The sequence below is a fragment of the Megascapheus bottae genome, chromosome 6, assembly GCF_031878675.1.
Source record: "Megascapheus bottae isolate mThoBot1 chromosome 6, mThoBot2.hap1, whole genome shotgun sequence".
Taxonomy (NCBI): domain Eukaryota; kingdom Metazoa; phylum Chordata; class Mammalia; order Rodentia; family Geomyidae; genus Megascapheus; species Megascapheus bottae.
In genome coordinates this window covers 24,345,400-24,364,179 of record NC_143514.1, presented here as the reverse complement: position 1 = coordinate 24,364,179, position 18,780 = coordinate 24,345,400, and the positions used below count along the sequence as shown (strand labels likewise).

Genomic DNA, 18,780 nt, shown 5'->3' with positions numbered 1-18,780 from the left:
TAAAATAAACACAGTCTTAGGCAGCAGTCTGGAGCTCACAGACTTCTTGGACCGCTGATTTGGGCTGTAGTCCTCCCGAACTCCATCTGTTTGTCTCTCTTCTATTTTTTCCTAGTCCTTGCCCCTATTTCAGGAATCCCAATCCGCGAACCCTGGTTTGCTGCCGGCTGGCCCCGGCAACTGGCGCCCGAACAGGGACCTGAAAATCTGGGACAAGGTGAAGGACCCACCCTGTGGAAGAAAATGATGCCCGCTGGCTGCCCGAACGCTATGTTCGGATTGTGGAGAGTGACAGTGGTCATCCAAGCAGCGACCCACTGGACCTTCACCCCCAACCCTCCAGTAATGCATCCAGTAATGCGGAAAAGACCTGAATTCATGTTTTTGTGTTAAGTGTAAAAGTCTCTGTTTCTTTGTCTTGTTCATGTTACATATTTTTTCTTGTCCAGTTTTGTCTTTGAAATTGGTACCAGTTTTAAATATGGATCCTTATGTTTTTTTTAAAGTTTTGTTTTGAACCTGGTTCTCACCTGCAAGAGTAAAATTGGCAAAGTTCTCTTGACACAAACTTCCTTAAAATGAATGGCCAATATTAATTTTGTGCACTTTAAAATCTTTGAGTATGAATGTGTGTGAATGAGTGAGTGAACATGTTCAAGGTTTAATCAAGAAAATCATTTAGGTTTGAATTATTGCATTGTTTTAAAGAAGGGGGAGAATGGAACATTAGATCAGCAAAAAAATGAACTTGATGTTCGTATGACAGCTCTTAAGTCCCATTAAGAAGGTCGAATCAGTAAATTGGAGAGAGAACTCCGAGAGCATCAAGGGAGGCACTTAGAGCCGAAAAAAGAGCCTCAAGAACCTACTAGTAAGGTCCCAGAACAGCAGAGACAGATCACGTTGAAAACTACTGCAGCTTCTGAAGAATGAGGAATTGCCAGCACTTCAGATCCACCAACAGCCAATATCAAGCCAATTGCTGTTGTTTCTACTCCAAGTAAAGTGACAACTGAAGCTATGGTTGGGAACAAATCAACACCTATGGCCAGTAGCCGTCCAATGGTCACATCTGCAACAGTCACCAATCGAACAACTCCGCAGATCTAAGCCCCAGATGGATGAATCCCCCCCGAGAGGAATCGCAGTCAAGGATGGGATAAGAGGGGATGCTCTCTGACCAACCTAAGACAGGGCCTTCAGCTTGATCTGAAGAAGTTCCCCATGACGGGTAAGGCAGAGTCAGCGATCCACCCAACCTAAGACAAGCGAGTCCGCATCTTTTAAAAGAAAGACGGGGGAGATGTTGGGGACCGACTGTGGGGTCAGTGACCTTGGACCTGACCTTGGACCTACACAACTGTATACATAAGGAAGTAACTCTTATCAGGATAACTTTAAGCAATGTCAATCAGCTCTTATCAGGATAACTTTAAGCAATGTCAATCAGTTCTTATCTGGATAACTTTAAGCAATGTTAATCAGTTCTTATCAGGATGACTTTAAGCAATGTTAATCCTTTCTCATTTATCCTATATGTGACTTGTTTACTATTTTGTATGAATGTAGCCTCTGGCAACTCCCTAGTTTTAACAAGAGTATTTAAGGTCGGAACTTAAAATAAACACAGTCTTAGGCAGCAGTCTGGAGCTCACAGACTTCTTGGACCGCTGATTTGGGCTGTAGTCCTCCCGAACTCCATCTGTTTGTCTCTCTTCTATTTTTTCCTAGTCCTTGCCCCTATTTCAGGAATCCCAATCCGCGAACCCTGGTTTGCTGCCGGCTGGCCCCGGCACCTTCCTTCCTTCCTTCCTCCCTTCCTTCCTTCCTTCCTTCCTCCCTTCCTTCCTTCCTTCCTTCCTCCCTCCCCTCTCCCTCCCTCCCTCCCTCCCTCCCTTCCTTCCTTCCTTCCTTCCTCCCTTCCTTCCTTCCTTCCTATCTCCCTCCCTCCCTCCCTCCCTCCCTCTTTCCATCCCTCCCTCTCTCCCCCCTCCCCCAGTCCTGGGGGTTGATAGAGGCAATGTACAATGTACAATGAATAACTAGCTTTCTTTCCTTCCTTTCTTCTTTTTCTTTCTTTTCCTTTCTTTCCTCTTTCCCTCCTCCCTTCATTCCTCCCTCCCTCCCTCCCTTCCTTCCTTCCTTCCTTCCTTCCTTCCTTCCTTCCTTCCTTCCTTCCTTCCTTCCTTCCTTCCTGGTTTGGCTTTGAGCCACAATCTTCAAAGGTCTTGGCAGATAGAATTATAGGTGTAAGTCACCAGTGCCCATACTTTTTGTGTGCTGGTACTTGGACTTGAACTCAGGGTCTAGCTCTCTTACCTTTATTTGATGCTTAAAGATGGTGCTCTACCACTTAAACCACACCTCCATCTCCCATGATTCTATTTTTCGTCCTACAAAAGTAGTATTTAATTAAGTCTTATCGTGGCTGTGTATAATTCTGAATGATGGAGAACTTAAATATCTTTCATCTCAAAGTCTAAACATCTCTTTCCCATTTTTTCACTCTGGTACACATACAAGTAAATCACCCTTGGATTTGATTTGGTTGGAAAATTCTTCCTTGTTATGATATAGTCAAGAACATACTTCTTCAAACAGACCATGCCTGAGGTTATATCCTATGGTAACCATGACATCTAGAAATACTTTTACATATTAAACTTAATATAATTTTGAATGATTCTCTTAACTGCTAAAATTAGAGTAATTTTTTGAGTTGCTCAACTTCATTAGCTTCATTTTATTCTGCAAAATACAATTTAAAGATGCATCAGTATAAATAACTACATACATCAAATACACATAAATGTGTGGATATATTCATATACATACACAAATAAGTTACATAGACTTATATCTGTATGTACTATAATTTGTGAAGAAACATTAACAAACAAAATGATACAGAACACTATTCTAACCTGCTGCTTATTTCTTTATAAGTGGTGTAAGCTGACATAAAGCAATGGACAAACAGACATGCACAGTACCTTTAATTTTGTATTTTCAAGATCCAGAGTTTCACTTTCATATTCAAGTGAGTTAAGTTTTCTAAGAATTCCTTCACATGAAGTTTTCCCTTGGGTTTCTACTTTCTTCAGGTCTTCTAAAAGATCAGTGATTTGCCTTCATAAAATAAATACATTTTATAGAAGTTATGGAAAATTTCATTTACATAACACACATTAAGTGTTTTCTACATCAATTTGGTAAGATACACTATTTCAAACAGGAGAAGTCCAAAATGTTAAAAGAATTTACAGAGTAGGGGAATCTGGAAAAAGGAATCTATAAAGTAACTGGTAAAATAGCTACTGATGTAAAAAAAAAAGTAATAGTGCTAAGTGATAGAATGTCTGAACGATTATCGTATACACACAATTTTAGGAACAAGTTTAAAGAAAAAGATCAAGTAAGACAACTACAAGTCTTTAGTTGCATATACTTATATGTAAGTTGTCTTATTTCACACATTTGTTTTTAATGATAGAACTGAAGACAGCCAGGCATGGTGGCTCACGCCTGTAATCCAGGCTACTCAGGAGGCTGAGATCTGAGGATCGAGGTTCGAAGTCAGACCGGGCACAAAAGGACCTGAGACTCATCTCCAGTTAACCTCTAGAAAATGGGAAATAGGGTTTGGCTCAAGGGGTAGCCTTGGGCTGAAGAGCTCAGGGACCGTCCCAAGCCAAGTTCAAGCCCCATGAACCACACACATACACACATACACACAAACCCTTAAGACAATACACTGCAAATAAAACATTTAAAATAGGTATTAAGGTTCTATTATGTTAAGTTTATCAGCACTTAAGTTTAAAAGATTAAATAAATGTATTTATACTCAATTGTTTCCTTATAGCTTTATGTCACATTAACTAAGAGATAATAATTTTTAGGACTTTCAAATCATTTACATTTATATTATACATTCAGGATTACTTGAAAAGTATCACTTCTATTTAAGTCTTAATACTATAAGTAACAGATGACACACAGTCAAATAAAAAACACTCATCTACAAGTTCAAAACTCCAAAATGGAAGTACCAACAAACTTGTAATATTTTCTTGCTACTTTTTATAATAGAATAAGAAAAGTTTGCAGAATTTTAAGTCCATAAATAGTACATTTACCACATGAAATCCAAAAAGAAATAATACAACCTACTCAAACTATTTGAACAGGAAAGAACTAAAAATAGTTTTCACTAAACAGTAAAAAGATTCTAAAACCATTCTTACTTTTTCATTGTTTCGATCTGAACCTCTAATTCAGCTTTTTCAATTACAATTTTCTCATAACGACTTTTCCAGGCATTGGAAGCTGAAACTGTTTCAGACAACTTGGCTTCCTAAAAAAAAAAAAAAACATCAAGTACTCATCATGTAATAGAATTATTTTTGTTATGTTAAAGATTCTTATGCAAATATGTTATTAAGTAAACATTTTCCAATAAATTATATAACTTTTCTTTTTTTAATTGTAATTAATAGAAGGTTACATTATATTCACCAGACAGAAAGTGCATTACTTCACAAACATTGATACCTTTCTCATGTTTTGGTCCCCATTTCCCTCCTCCCACCCCCTCCCCTCATCTTGTTTCCCCCCTTCCCTATCCTATCTCAAATAACCAAATAAACATAATTATATAACTTTTCTTATAGAAAATTCTGAAAGCAAATTTTAACAAAATATCTATCTATATTAGTGCTATTTGATATGGATCCAATGACAACTCCAACTTACCATTTTTTAAAAAATTTTTTCATGCATCACCCTTGAAACTTAACTCTGGGCTTGGGTGTTGTCTCTGAGCTTCTTTGCTCAAAGCTAACACTCTATCACTTGAGTCACAGCTCCACTCTGGCTTTTTTTTTTTTTTTGGTAGTTAATTAGTGATAAGAGTCTCGCAGACTTTATTGCCCAAGCAGGCAAAAACTGCAATCCTCAGATCTCAGCCTCCTGAGTAGCTAGGATTATAGGAATGAGCCTTCAGCACCTGGCCGCATTTTATATTCTGTATGTACAATATGTTAAGAAACACACAACTACCAGAGGAAAAATTAGTTTTCTATATATGTATAGGAATATCCCACTTTCAAAATTCCATACCATTTTAAAACATTGCCTTATTTATCTTTGTTATAATGATGCCATGCTCTATTTTTGAAGTCACCCTTGTCAACATTCTAACATTGTTAGTGTGAACGAAAGACAAAGTGGCAACAGTGGCTAATCCAACTTATATGTGAAGTAGGGATTCATGAACTAGGGATTTTTGTCTGTTTTTTTTTTTTTTTTTTACCGCTGTGTTTCTAGGGTCTTGAACACTGAGTGCTAGACCACAGCAAGCACTTATTGAATGTCAAACAACTCTGAAGATCTGCCTAAACAGCTGCAGTGACTAGGAAAAATAAAAAAAATTTGACTGGAATACAACAGACTGTGTTAATTAAGATTAGAAAATCGATAAACAGTGCTGATGGTAATTAACACTTATTGGACATACCTTTTATCATACCACAATTCGTATCACTTAACATAGATTTATTGAACATCTGTGTATAAGATGTTTACTTCAAGCTGGGCACCAGTGGCTCACGCCTGTCCTAGCTATGCAGGAGGCTGAGATCTGAAAGTTGTGGTTCAAAGCCAGCCCTGGCACTAAAGTCCATGCAACTCTTATCTACAATTAACCATCAGGAAACTGGAAGTGGCACTGTGGCTCAAGTGGAAGAGTGCTAACCCTTGAACAGAAGAGCTCAGAGACAGTACCCAGGCCTAAAGTTCAAGTCCTATGACTGACAAAAAAAATTGTTTATCTCAAAATATATTTTTGTGTTTTTTTCTTCCTTTCAATTTATTTTCTATTGTTATTAAGCATATTGTGAACTAGTATCCTAGTTTTACATAAAATTTTCATATAAATTATAAATTATGTATGAGGAATAAATTTTTTAAATGTGAATTTATATTATAATGTAAATTCAGGTATTTAGGAACTCAGGTTTGTCTAATCTAGCTTCAAACTGTGATCTTCAGATTTCAGATTGCTAAGTAGTTAAGGTTACAGATGTAAGACACGAGTGCCCAGCTTTCTTGTTGCTTTAAACAATTAGAATATCTAGAATACTAGGAGCAAAATTAGGGTCTATCCAATTTTTAAAGAAGGAAATGGTTAACTCATTGTATGTATAATTACTCAACATAATTACCACTATCGGTAACCCATTCTCACAAACACAGGGACACCAAGCAAAAGCCCCTTCATCCTTTCCCCTACAGCACTGAAACTGAAAAATTACAATCTTGGACTCTTCCAAATTTTTACTCTCTGATGTCTCTATAAAATAATTTTAAGCATTGTGTACATCTGTGATGAACTATATAATAGCTCAGTAAAATTTCTTATTTCTTAACTGTTTGCATTTTGAACCTAAAGTACATTTTAAATATAGTGGAAGCACTAAACAAAACAAAACACAATAAAACCATAATGAGATAACTTCCAGATGGTGATAAGGTGCTATGAAAAAAAAAAGTATGATTAAATGTTACTAGATTATTTCTTAAAAAATAGCCAGGGAAGATCTCTGATACCAACTCAAAAGAAACATGAATGATTAAAAACAAAGAACTAGTTATGATGAGCTGGGAAAAAAAAGGAAGGTCGGAGCATCAGGTGACAAAACAGCAAACTACTGCACTAGAGAACTAGAAAGGAAGACAGAATGGCAAAAATATAGGGTAAACATGCAGTGTGGTTTGATGTGTTATTTCTTCATTTATCCTTCCTTACAATCACCTAAGGAGCAGTGTTATCCTCCACTTTACAGAAAAGAAGTTGAATCTAAGCAAGGTTAAGTTCTCTGTGTAAAATCAAGGAATTAGTAAGTGGAGAAGTCTTGCTGCACTGACAAGGTGCAAGAGTTATATCAATAAGAAAATCTCAAGAAACCCAATGACAACATTAATCTTTACCTCTCAAGAATACTTTCAGTTATGCTCATGGGTAGGGAGAACCAATATAGTGAAAATGGCCATACTGCCAAAATTGATATACAAATTCAATGCAATCACCATCAAAATCCCAAAGACATTCTTTACAGAAATAGAAGGTGTAATCAAATGTTAATATGGTACAACAAAAAACCCAGAATAGCCAAAATAATTCCAGGCAAAAAGAGCAATGCAGATGGTATTACAATACCAGACTTCAAACTCTACTATAGAGCCATAATAACAAAAACACCATTGTATTGGCACAAAAATAGGCCAGAAGATCAATGGAACAGAAGATCCAAAAATAAAACCACATACCTATAGTCAACTTGTATTTGACAAAAGAGCTAAAGATTTACAGTGGAACAAACACAGCCTATTCAATTGTTGGTGCTGACAAAGATGATCAGATTTATTACTTTTGTTTGGAATTGGTTATTTAGACCAAGAGCCTTCAAAGCCCTAAGAAGTATGCCTAATCTAACCTGTTAAACCTAAAGACTACTGGGCAGCCACATGCAGAAAACTAAAAATTGACCCTAACCTTTTGCCATGCACAAGCATTAACTCAAAATGGATCAAAGACTTCAATATCAGACCTGAAACCTTGAAACCGCTACATGATAGAATTGGAGAGACACTGCAACTCATAGGCACAGACAAAAACTTCATGAACAGAATCCCTGGGTCACAACAGACTGGAGAGAGAATCGACAAATGGGACTATCAAAAAATGAAGTTTCTGCACAAATGAAAGCATATCTACTAAAGTAGAAAGACAGCCAACCAACTGGAAAAAGATATTTACCAATAATACATCAGACAAATGCTTAATATCCAGTATCTACAGGGAACTCAAGAAACTAATACCCCCCCCCAAAACCAACAAACCAATCACTAAATGGGCAAGGAAACTAAAGAGAGATTTATCAAAAGAGGCTAAAATGGCAGAAAAGCATATGAGAAAATGCTCATCATCCATGGTTATAATGGAAATGCAAACAAAAACAACCCTAAGATACTACCTTACTCAAATTAGAATGGCCAATATTCTGAACTCATCTGGAAGGCAGTTTGGAGGATTCTTAAAGAACTGAAAACAGACCTTCCCTACAATCCCACCATAACACTCCTGGGCATCTATCCTGAACATCATAACCCAGGATATAAGGACACCTGCTCAGCTATGTTCATCTCTCCACTATTCACAATAGCCAGGCAATGGAAACAACCCAGATGCCCTACTGCAAATGAATGGATACAAAAAATGTGGTTATATATATATATATATATACATATAAACATATATATATGCATACAATGGAATTCTACATAGTCAATAGACAAGATAAAATAATGGCAATAGCGGGGAAGTGGATGAATCTAGAGCGAATCATGTTGAGTGAGATAAGTCAAGACCAAAGGAACAAAAGGTGCATGGTATCCTTAATATGTGGCTATTAGATCCAAACAGTACAAGAGCGATGACTCAATATTCGGGTTGTGGACATGGCATTGGAAATATAAACGTAACTACATAGACATAAAAAAAGAATTCTTTCAGTTATTCAACCAAGTCTACAACCTTGTAGACTTAGAACCTGGTCCTTAACTCTTTTCTTTTAATCTGAAGAGTGTAGGTTAAATATTAGAACCTTAAAATGTTAACACTTGAGCTTATAAAATATTAAGCTGTTTTGCACAAGATTTTATGGAAGCCTGCTTTCATTTCTCAAAGTCTTTAATAATTCCATAAGCCTTAACATGAGTTCTTAAGGGTTGGTATACAAGTAAATCATTAAAAACAATAAATATTTTAGTTGGTAATTGAATAAATATAATTTGTCAAAAAACAACAAAGCATTATTAGGTTTATTTTTCAACTTTGAACTATACCCAAAGATATCTTTCATATGGTGTGTTTACGTCAGCATATGGTTTTAAATGCATTACAGAGATTAAATGAAGTGAATTACTGAATAAAATCATATGGTCTAACAACATAAATCAGCATTTCTCAGACTGATATTTCTCAGAACCATTTCCAAAAGTGGCTTCGTGGATAAAAGAAGAGTTCTGTGGTTAAGTGAATGTGGGAAACTCTAAGTTCAATATTCTCACTACTCTGGGCTTCAGAGTGCCCTCTCTAGGCCTTTAGTACACTTGTGTGTACTGTAACTTTCCAAGGGGCAAAGGGTATGAAGCCTTCCTTAGTAGGTTGCCATATGGTCCATGTAATGTGATACACTAAAATATTGCCTTTACATAAATTTTCCAAGAAAATGTTATCATAGTTCAAATTTTATATAAATAAAAGGAAAAATTATGAGTACAAATTTTAAAATAATAATTACACTGTGAGAATAAAATTGCTGCTGGGTATTGGTGGCTCACGCTTATAATCCTAGCTACTCAGGAGGCTGAGATCTGAGTACTGTGGTTCAAAGTCAGCCTAAGCAAAAAGTCCGTGCGACTCTTATCTCCAATTAACCACCAGAAAACTGGAAGTGGTGTTGTGGTTCAAGTGGTAGCCTTGAGCTAAAGAGCTAGAGACAGTGCCCAGGCCCAGAGTTCAAGCCCCACCACGACCAAAATAATAATAATAATAATAATAATAATAATAATATTACTATATTGAGCATTATAGCCTTCACTTTGTAAAATCTATCTTCTTTAGAAAAGAACGTCTATATTTACTTGGTCTCTAATTTGGGAAGTAAGGTGTTCAATATCTCCTGTAAAATGTTCAAGCCGTTGCTGATAAATTTTTGATGCTTTTCTCAGGGCAATGGCTGTTTGCTGACTTGCTTCTTTCACGGCTACAGTCTCTTGCTTATTCATTCTCAGCTGCAAGTTCCATTTGGCTATTTTATTCTCTATGCTCTGAAAAAAAAAAGTATGAAAAATTCAGAACTCTAATGTTTAGTGTCAACATTATAAGAACATTCATACTATTTTCACCAATTTTTTTTATTATTTATTTATTTATTGCCAGTCCTGGGGCTTGAACTCAGGGCCCGGGCACTGTACTTGGGCTTTCTTAAGGCTATAGCTCTACCACTTGGGCCACAGCACCACTTCCAGCTTTTTCTATGTATATGGTACTAAGAAATTGAACGTGGGTCTTTGTGCATGCTAGGCAAGCACTTTACCACTAGGCCAAACTCCTGGCCCCTTCATCAAATTTTTAAAACAACTAATCCTAAGATTAATAAAAGTAAAACAATGATTCACACTGTTTCTTTGTAAATAGTTGTAACTGTAAATTGAAAAGGTTTAAGCCTATCTAACATGTTTTCTCATATTATTTGAAAGACTAATGTTGGTAATAAAGGTATAAATGCTAACTTCCTTATTTTATGTGGTAAACAGTGATATTTCTTCTTAGTTCAACATCTAAAATGTAACACATAGAACTAGTTTGAGAAATTCATTTAAAAAACACAATGAGGGACCAGGAGTTTAGCCTAATGGTAGCGTGCTTTCCCAGCATGCAGGAAGACTTGGTTTTGATTCCTCAGTACCACATACATAGTAAAAAAAGCCAGAAATAGTGCTGTGGCTCAAGTGGTAGAGCTTAGCCTTGAGAAAGCCCAAGGACAGTGCTCAGGCCCTGAGCTCAAGGCCCAGGACTGGCAAAAAACAAAAAACAAACAAAAAAAACCCACAAACGAATTAGAAAATGATCACAAAAATAGGCATGCAAAGCTTAGAAAAAAGGCAACTCTGAAAATGTAAACAGACAGCAAATTAAATAATTTTAATTTACTAAAGTTATTGCCCTAATAGGGTTTCAGTTTTTAAAGTACTGATTTACCAATAGTAAATTATGAAAATAAAGATTGATTCTAGGATCACACATACAGTTAGATAAATTAACAATATTAGAGCCATAATATAAATAAAGGTAAAAAATGTCTGAAGATAGATTTTCATCAGATGATTTGGGTGGTAATAATGATGTTAATCATCACTGGCATGATGATTTTCTTGACAAATCTCTTTGGAATATGAAAGACTGAATATTAACACAGAAGAATGATATGTTAATTTAGTATGATATGTTAATTTATGTTTTTACTTCCAATTATTTTAAGACTTTGTACTTAAGGTCATAAACACTTGAGATTTTAATGCTTTTCATTGAGAAAACTGTGTATTACTCAAAAGAATCTGAAAATACCATAGAAATTTGGTTTTTAGTCTCCAATTCCTCAGGCAATTATTTTAATAAAAAGTTAAAGGGTTTATAAGATGAAGCTTTTCTGCTTAATTCTATAATCAACAAAATTTGTGCTTCTTAAAAAAGTTTGAGATTAAAAAGTATATCATTACATTTGATCTCTGAAGAGTGATTAGGTAGACTAAATTACAAGCAGCAAAACATCTTAAAATGTCCTTAAGAATAAATTTTTAGGGCTTGGAGTTTGGCCTAGTGGTTAAAGTGCTTGCCTAGCATGCACGAAGACCCAGGTTCGATTCCTTGGTACCACATATATAGAAAAAGCCAGAAGTGGTGCTGAGACTGAATAGATAGTAGTCTTGATAAAGACCAAGGACAGTGCTCAGGCCCTGAGCTCAAGCCCAGGACTGGCAAAAAAAAAAAAAAAAAAGAATAAATTTTTAAATAAATGTTTGATATAAACAAACACATCGCATCAACATAAAGAGAAAGGAATAACCCTTAAAAAGTACAACTGTTATTCCTCTAAAGAGCCACAGGGGGTCATCATGATACCATGAATAGTTGCTACACCTACCTTCAATCTACACAAGAAGTGTGAAAAATAAGGTGGCAATTAGATTTTCTCACTAGTTTTATTAAATCCCATCAGGAAGTATGCTGAGGGCTCAGATAAAGCTCAGTAGAAAAGCACTTGCCTAAGTTTAATATCCTGAGTTTGATTCCCCAGCACCAAAAAAAAAGAAAAAGGGAAGAAGGAAGGAAGGAAGGAGGGAGGGAGGGAGGGAGGGAGGGAAAGAGAAGGAAAGGAAGGAGAGGGGAAGGAAGGAGAAGGGAAGGAAGGGGAAGGGGAAGGGGAAGGGGAAGGACAAGGGAAGGGAAGGAGGAAGGGAAGGAGGAAGGGAAGGAGGAAGGGAAGGGGAAAGGGAAAAGAAGGGAAGGAGGAAGGGAAGGAGGAAGGGAGACAGGGAGGGGAATAAGGAGGGGAAGAAAGAAAAGAAAAGAAAAGAAAAGAAAATGAAGTAATGCTGAAGCTATCCAATTATTTTTATAGCTTCTCAATAAACAACTGCTCAGTCATTTGCCAAATGAATGGGTTTGTAGTTGTCTTTTACTGTTTATGTACATGTTGCCTACTATACAAACAATTATTCTCTCATCTTCTAACAGCATTTTAAAAATTCTAATTACTATACTTCAAAGACAGAAAAAATTATTTAAAACACCTTTGGAGTAGATCTCAAAGAATTATAAAATTTTATTTATTAATGAGCTGGGGTTTAAACTCAGGACTTTGCACTAAGTGCCCTACTACTTGAGCCATAACCTTAGCTCTTTTTGCTTTTAGTTTATTTTTCAAATAGAAACTGTTGTTTTTAGCTGGGGGCAGCCTCTAACCTCAGTCCTAACATTTTTGCTTTCCACATAGTGGGGTTTACCATCAAACCAAGTCTTAGTGCTTTAAAAAAAAATGGAATAAAATTGTTAAACCTAAAATCACAACTGTTATCCCTGATTACCTAATGCTTTAAATTCAAAAAGTGCATATGAGAAAAACAATAGAAAAATAAGTAAGGCATTTTCCCCAATCATATCTTAATAATTCTACTCCTGAAAAGCAATTGACCTTAGTATTAGGAGAATATCATGGCAAAATCTCTAGGTTCTTTCTTATATTCTTTTTCCAAATGTTCAAGTATATAATAACTATCAAGACTATCAATAACTATCACTGCCTTTTTAAAAAATCATTTTACTAAATCAAGCACAGGTGGCTTATGCCAGAAATCCAAGTTCTGTGGGAGACTGAGAATGGGAAGAGTACAAGTTCCAGGCCGGCTCAGACAGAAAAGTCCTCAATACTTACTTCATCTCCTTGGAGGAAAGCAGGACACAGTAGTTTGCACTTGTGTTTATAGCGATCTCAGCCTACAGGAGGTGATTACAGTCTAGGTATGAGCCAAACTCTGGATGGGACATTAGACCCTATCCTAAAAATAACTAGCAAGCGTCATGGCAGACATTTGGCTCAATGGTAGAGTGCCACCCTAGTAAACATGAGACCATGACTTCAGACCCAAGTACAGCCCAAAAATAAAAGACATTCAGTATTTCCATATTATACTTTTAAACTGAAGACACTATATTTTCAAAAATGTTCCCAATTGGAAGGGGTATCAATGTTCAAGAAGTAATGTACTCACTACCTGAAGAATATCACCTCTGTTATCACCTTATTTTAAAAAAAAAGTCCCCAATTGCTATATGAGAACATTTTTAAAAATTTAAGTTAATCAGTGGCAGATGATTACCTGATAGGTTAAATCACCACTATTCACTTTCCCTATATACCTTTCATCTGCAGTGGATTAGCACACCAGATGCAAATGATACAGGGAATTTATAGAGGTCAGTGCTTCAAAGAACATGGAGCAGAATAAAGGACAAAGTTTACACCCTCCATAGGAAAAACAAAATTTTAACCTGAGCACAGTGTTAAACTGTGTGCCATAAGTTGCAGACATATGATATGATTTAGGAGGATAAACAAGCAAAAATCTAACTAGAAGGCCTCATGCTTAACGGGCTTTCAGTCTCTTTATTTCTCTGAAAGTGAAAATATTGCTTCTTTTCCTTTAGCAAAACACTGGATCCAGGTAGGTGTCAATACATGAAATTTCAAATCTTTAAAAGTGACTCTGACTGGGCCAGGAGTTTGGCATAGTGGTAGAGTGCTTGCCTAGCATGCACAAAGACCCAGGTTCAATTCCTTGGTACCACACACATAGAAAAAAGCTGGAAGTGTGCGCTGAGGCTCAACTGGTAGAGCTCTAGCCTTGAGAAAGTCCAAGGACAGTGCTCAGACCCTGAGCTCAAACCCAGAAATGGTAAAAAATAAAATAAAATAAAAAAGTGACTCTGACTGCAAAAGCACAATGAAACCAAAAATTTCCCTTGAGTGGCCTGTTGCAAAAGAAATTGCTCAAGTATCTGACTATCAAGACTAGACTAATTTTAAATTTATTGCCTGTTCATTACATATGAGATTATGTACATAAAGACATAGAAATGAAATTAGACTAACATATGCCAGAATGTTGTCAGTAGTTCCAAGGTTTTTGTTATATTTTTATTTCCTACTTTATGGTTTTCTACTTATTTTACTTTTGTGCCCGTCTTAGGACTTGAACTCAGGGTCTAGGTGCTATCTCTGAGCTACCACTTCCAGCTTTTATTTTTTTACTAGTTAACTGGACATAGAGTCTTGTGGATTTTCCTGCCTAGAGCCAGTTTCAAATCATGATCCTCAGATCCCAGGCTACCAAGTAGCTACCATTACAAGCATGAGCTACCAGTATTCCGCTTTTGCTTTCTAGTTACTACAAATTCTCAGTAAACTTAAATTAACTCTATCAAGAGAAAGATTTTTTTTTGAAGTAAATCAATCCCTACAAATCCAAACTTGGCACTGAAAAAAGATAGCATTATATATATTGATCTGAACCCAAATTTTTAGAAGGGCCTGAAGTGTTTCTACTAAGATTTATCTTTAATATAAACATGTCCATGGAAGGACCCAAATTCTTTCATAATCACCACATTCCACAATGAAGGAATGGCTTTACATTTTTTCATTCATTTCACTTAAACTATAAAAATGAATAAATATTTATAACCTTTATGTAGTCTTTTAACTTAGCATTTTCTGCTTCCCTTTTATGAATTTGGACCTGTAGTCGTTCATGTACTACTTTCACTGACTGAGAAAAACGATTTGCTTTCAAAGCATTAGCCTGTAAAAGAAAAAAAATAACAAAATGTTATTTGCTATATTTCTCATACCATTTCTCATATTTCAATCAGTAACTATCTAATATGATGCTAAAAAGCAAAGTCTACTGTATATAAACTGCTGCTCAACTACAAATGACTTTCTTGTAAAACTATGTTTTCTCTATTACCTACATTTTAATACTTCCTGATAATTATCTTTGTAAAAATCCCTATGTATCCTCCTATGTACAGCTCTAGGCATGTCTAAAATTCTCTTAGAAATACACTAATTCCTTAATCTGTCCCCAAACTGAAACACAAATTTACAGTTTCCTAATTTGTAGTCATTTATGTGAACTGTCCTGACTAAAATCCGTAAATATAGGGATATTTGATACATCAACATAAAATACACAAATAATCTAGACTGACAAAGCCTTTCTTGTATTTATTTCTGAGGATATGGAACTAGACTAGAATGGGAAGAAGGGAAGGGGGTGTCAATATTAAGAAAATATGACAAATTAAATTCAAAGCTCAAAATTTACTAACCTTTTCACTCTGAAATAAACATGAAAGTTCTTGAATATGTGTTTCCTTTTCCAAAACCTTCTTCTTAAGATTCTTTGGCAAATATAATGTAAGAATAGAATTTTACAATTTGAACAATAATGTCTGGCATACAAATAAGCACAGAAAAAGAGGGGGGAGGTGAGAGGGAGAAACGGAGGGAGAGGAGAAAAGAAAAGAATGGATATAAAGTAAAAAAAAAACTTACATTATTTTCACTTTCATTATCAGTTAGATTCTTTAACAACATGCTGGGTAAATTGTCTCCTGCCTGTGAAGAAAGGAGGTCATAAATCAATGTTCACAAAGTAGCTGGGGGGAGGGAGGCCAGCAGTGGCTCATGCTTATAATCCTGGCTATAATCTCAAGAGGCTGAGATCTGTCAAAACCAGAAAGGGGACTCTTATCTCCAACTAACCACCAAAATAGCTAGAAGTAGAATTGCAGTTAAAGTGTTTCAGTATTAGCCTTGAGCAAAACAGCTTATGGACAGTGCCCAGGTTGAGTTCAAATCCCAGAACCACATCAAAAAACAAAAAATAGAAGGTAGAATAAATATTACTCCAAAATTTACATGGACAACTACTACATACAGTATTAATTTCTAGAATAGTCATCAGAAAGTTTAATCTGTATGTTCTAAATCATATTTACCCATAATTTATAAACTCATTTTCTAAATTAATCTCAAATAACTCATGAGCGAACAGCAGACTCCTTAATCACAAAATCATTTATAAAAGGGGTTCAATGCAATGCTGTTTATGGTTAATCAAAATTATAAATTCTAAAATTAAGGAATTTCTCAAAAATGATAGCAAATTAATAACAGAATTATATGTAACCATTTTTAAATGCGAACACAAAGAGTATTTGTTTTTGATGGTCAGGCTCCTGCTTGATATATGAAAAAGCTATGCATGCTTTTCATACAAAGGATATTCACATGTACATATAAAACTATTTTAAAATAGACAATACATCTAAATGAACAAATCTAAAAAAAAATACAGAAATACAAACAAGTACATGAAAAAAATAACATCACATCAGGTAATTCAGACATAATGAGTATGGTCAGCTCAGTAAAAATAGCTATTACCAAAATGTAAAAATATAATAAGGTAACAAATAAAACAATAATATGGGGGAAGGGAGGAAATTCTCTCATAACAGGAATGTAAATTAGTTACACCCATTAGGGAAGACAGTGTAGAGGCAGGTTCCTTAAAAACTCTGACTACTACTATGTTGGAAATGAATTATACAACTTGGGAGCCAGCCGAAAAGGAGGGAAGGGGTGACACTGTTCAAAAAGAAATGTACTCACTACCTGACTAATATAACTGTAACTCCTCCGTACATCATCTTTACAATAAATATTTGAAAAAAAGTATCAAGGGAGCAGTATCAACAACAAAATACCTCAGATTACCACATAATCCAGCAATCCCACTCACAGATATATATCAAAGAAACTGAATTCAGTTTTTCAAAGAGATACCTGCAATCCTAAATTAACTGCAGCACACTTCACAATAAGCAGGAAATAGACACCACGTGAGTGTCCATCAACTGATGAATGATTACCATTTCAAACGAATATTCAAAGAATGCTTTGCACTTCAATACACCAATTTACATTTCTATGGATAGAAAAATCAAGTTTCTTTCAAGTGAGTATATAGGGTCAAGTCTTACTTGTTTGTAATCTGTCTTTCTAAGATGCTCTAAGGCCAGTTGTACACGCTTAAAAGTATCTAATTCTTTTGATAATATTTCCTTCTGTTCAGAAATCTTCAAATTGAATGCAGAAAGGTTAGCCTAATAAAATATAAGAACATATTTTAATACACAGCATTAAACATTCTAAAATACAGTATTATCAATGAATAATTTGTCTAGTAACTGTCATTCTTTTGTATAAAGTAATAGCAAATTTATTAATAGTAGGTAGGATCTGTACCATGATCAATAAAATAAAAAACCAACACCTACATTCTAAATTCAGTTCAGTATTTATTATAAGAATTATAGAACATAATTTATTTTGGACTCTAACTGAAACTTGTTTGGCAATGCTTTAAAATAGTTTACTATTCCACATAATACCAATGAAAATGTACTTTAATTCCATTCAGAAATGTTTATTCTAAGATTATTCTCTGTTTCAAGGACAAGTAAGTTAAGCATCAAAATATGAAATACAGAGTTTCCAGCTAAGCCTCTTATGAAATACATGTGTGAGTCATACCTTTAAGGAAAGAATTATAATTAATGACACAGGAATAAAGAACATTATAAATACCACTTGGGCATTAAACTGTCACATACAAACATACCTATTTAAGAATGAGACCTCAGTTAATGCATTTATAACTATGCTAGTTTTATATTTTATTAGATGTTCATAAATCAAACACTCACACTGTCTAAACTGATTTCTTCAACAGTGTTCTTAAATAATGGTAAAAGTAATGCTACCGAACAGGCTGCCAGCTCAGCTTCCTTAAGTGTTGCCTTCAATCCAGTCTTTTCATTTAAAATGTCTTGACTCAGGCTAATTACAAATACAAAAAGAAAAAATTCCAAGTTAAATCAATCACAAAAACAAATTACATTTTTATATAAACATGGCACAAATTGACTATTATAGATAATAAATTGCTCTACAAAATGTGATAGTAAATTGCCACTGAAAATGTGGGCATTTTTCCTACATGTGTATATTTCATATTCAGTTTCTATATATAGAAGAATTTTTATTAAAACAAAGATAATAGAAATAGTTTCTGATATATAAAATGAATCTGCTAATGTATACATGTCTTTTTATCTTTACTTACTCATTCTATTTATTAAAAAGATTTGCCTTTCTAGATCACAAAAACTTTCTCAAAACAAATGCAATACCAAAGCTAAAGCAAATCAGGGAACTAAAGTCCTTCACATTGAGTTTCAGAATATATCTATTAACACTAAAAGTTGAAACTATCGGCCTTCTCAGTTATGTTCATCTGGATATTACCATGTGCTGTGGTAAGATTTTTTTGTTTTCACTATCTGGTAATAGACGTGCTCTGCTGCTTCTCTCAATCCTCATGTGTCACAAGGAAGTCTTGACCTGTCTCTATCAGCACATATCCAAAACTTACAGAATGACAGAATAAAAACTTTAAAGATTAACTCAGAAACAGAGTTTTAATACTTAACTTCTAGGAAAAACAGGTATTAGAGAAGAA

The 18,780-nt window shown here is 35.0% G+C and overlaps 1 protein-coding gene across 7 annotated transcripts in view; it reads right to left on the bottom strand.

Moving 5' to 3' along the window:
* Odf2l (outer dense fiber of sperm tails 2 like) overlaps positions 1–18,780 on the bottom strand; it is a 108,127-nt gene that overhangs the window by 17,547 nt on the left and 71,800 nt on the right. For all 7 annotated transcript variants that reach the window (XM_090334477.1, XM_090334474.1, XM_090334476.1 and 4 more), the window contains 8 exons: positions 17,966–18,098; positions 17,240–17,362; positions 15,747–15,809; positions 15,521–15,592; positions 14,872–14,988; positions 9,709–9,894; positions 4,248–4,357; positions 2,994–3,129 (listed from right to left, as the gene is read on the bottom strand). In XM_090334477.1, the coding sequence (XP_090190603.1) occupies positions 2,994–3,129; positions 4,248–4,357; positions 9,709–9,894; positions 14,872–14,988; positions 15,521–15,592; positions 15,747–15,809; positions 17,240–17,362; positions 17,966–18,098 (940 nt within the window). The remainder of the gene's footprint in view (positions 1–2,993; positions 3,130–4,247; positions 4,358–9,708; positions 9,895–14,871; positions 14,989–15,520; positions 15,593–15,746; positions 15,810–17,239; positions 17,363–17,965; positions 18,099–18,780) is intronic.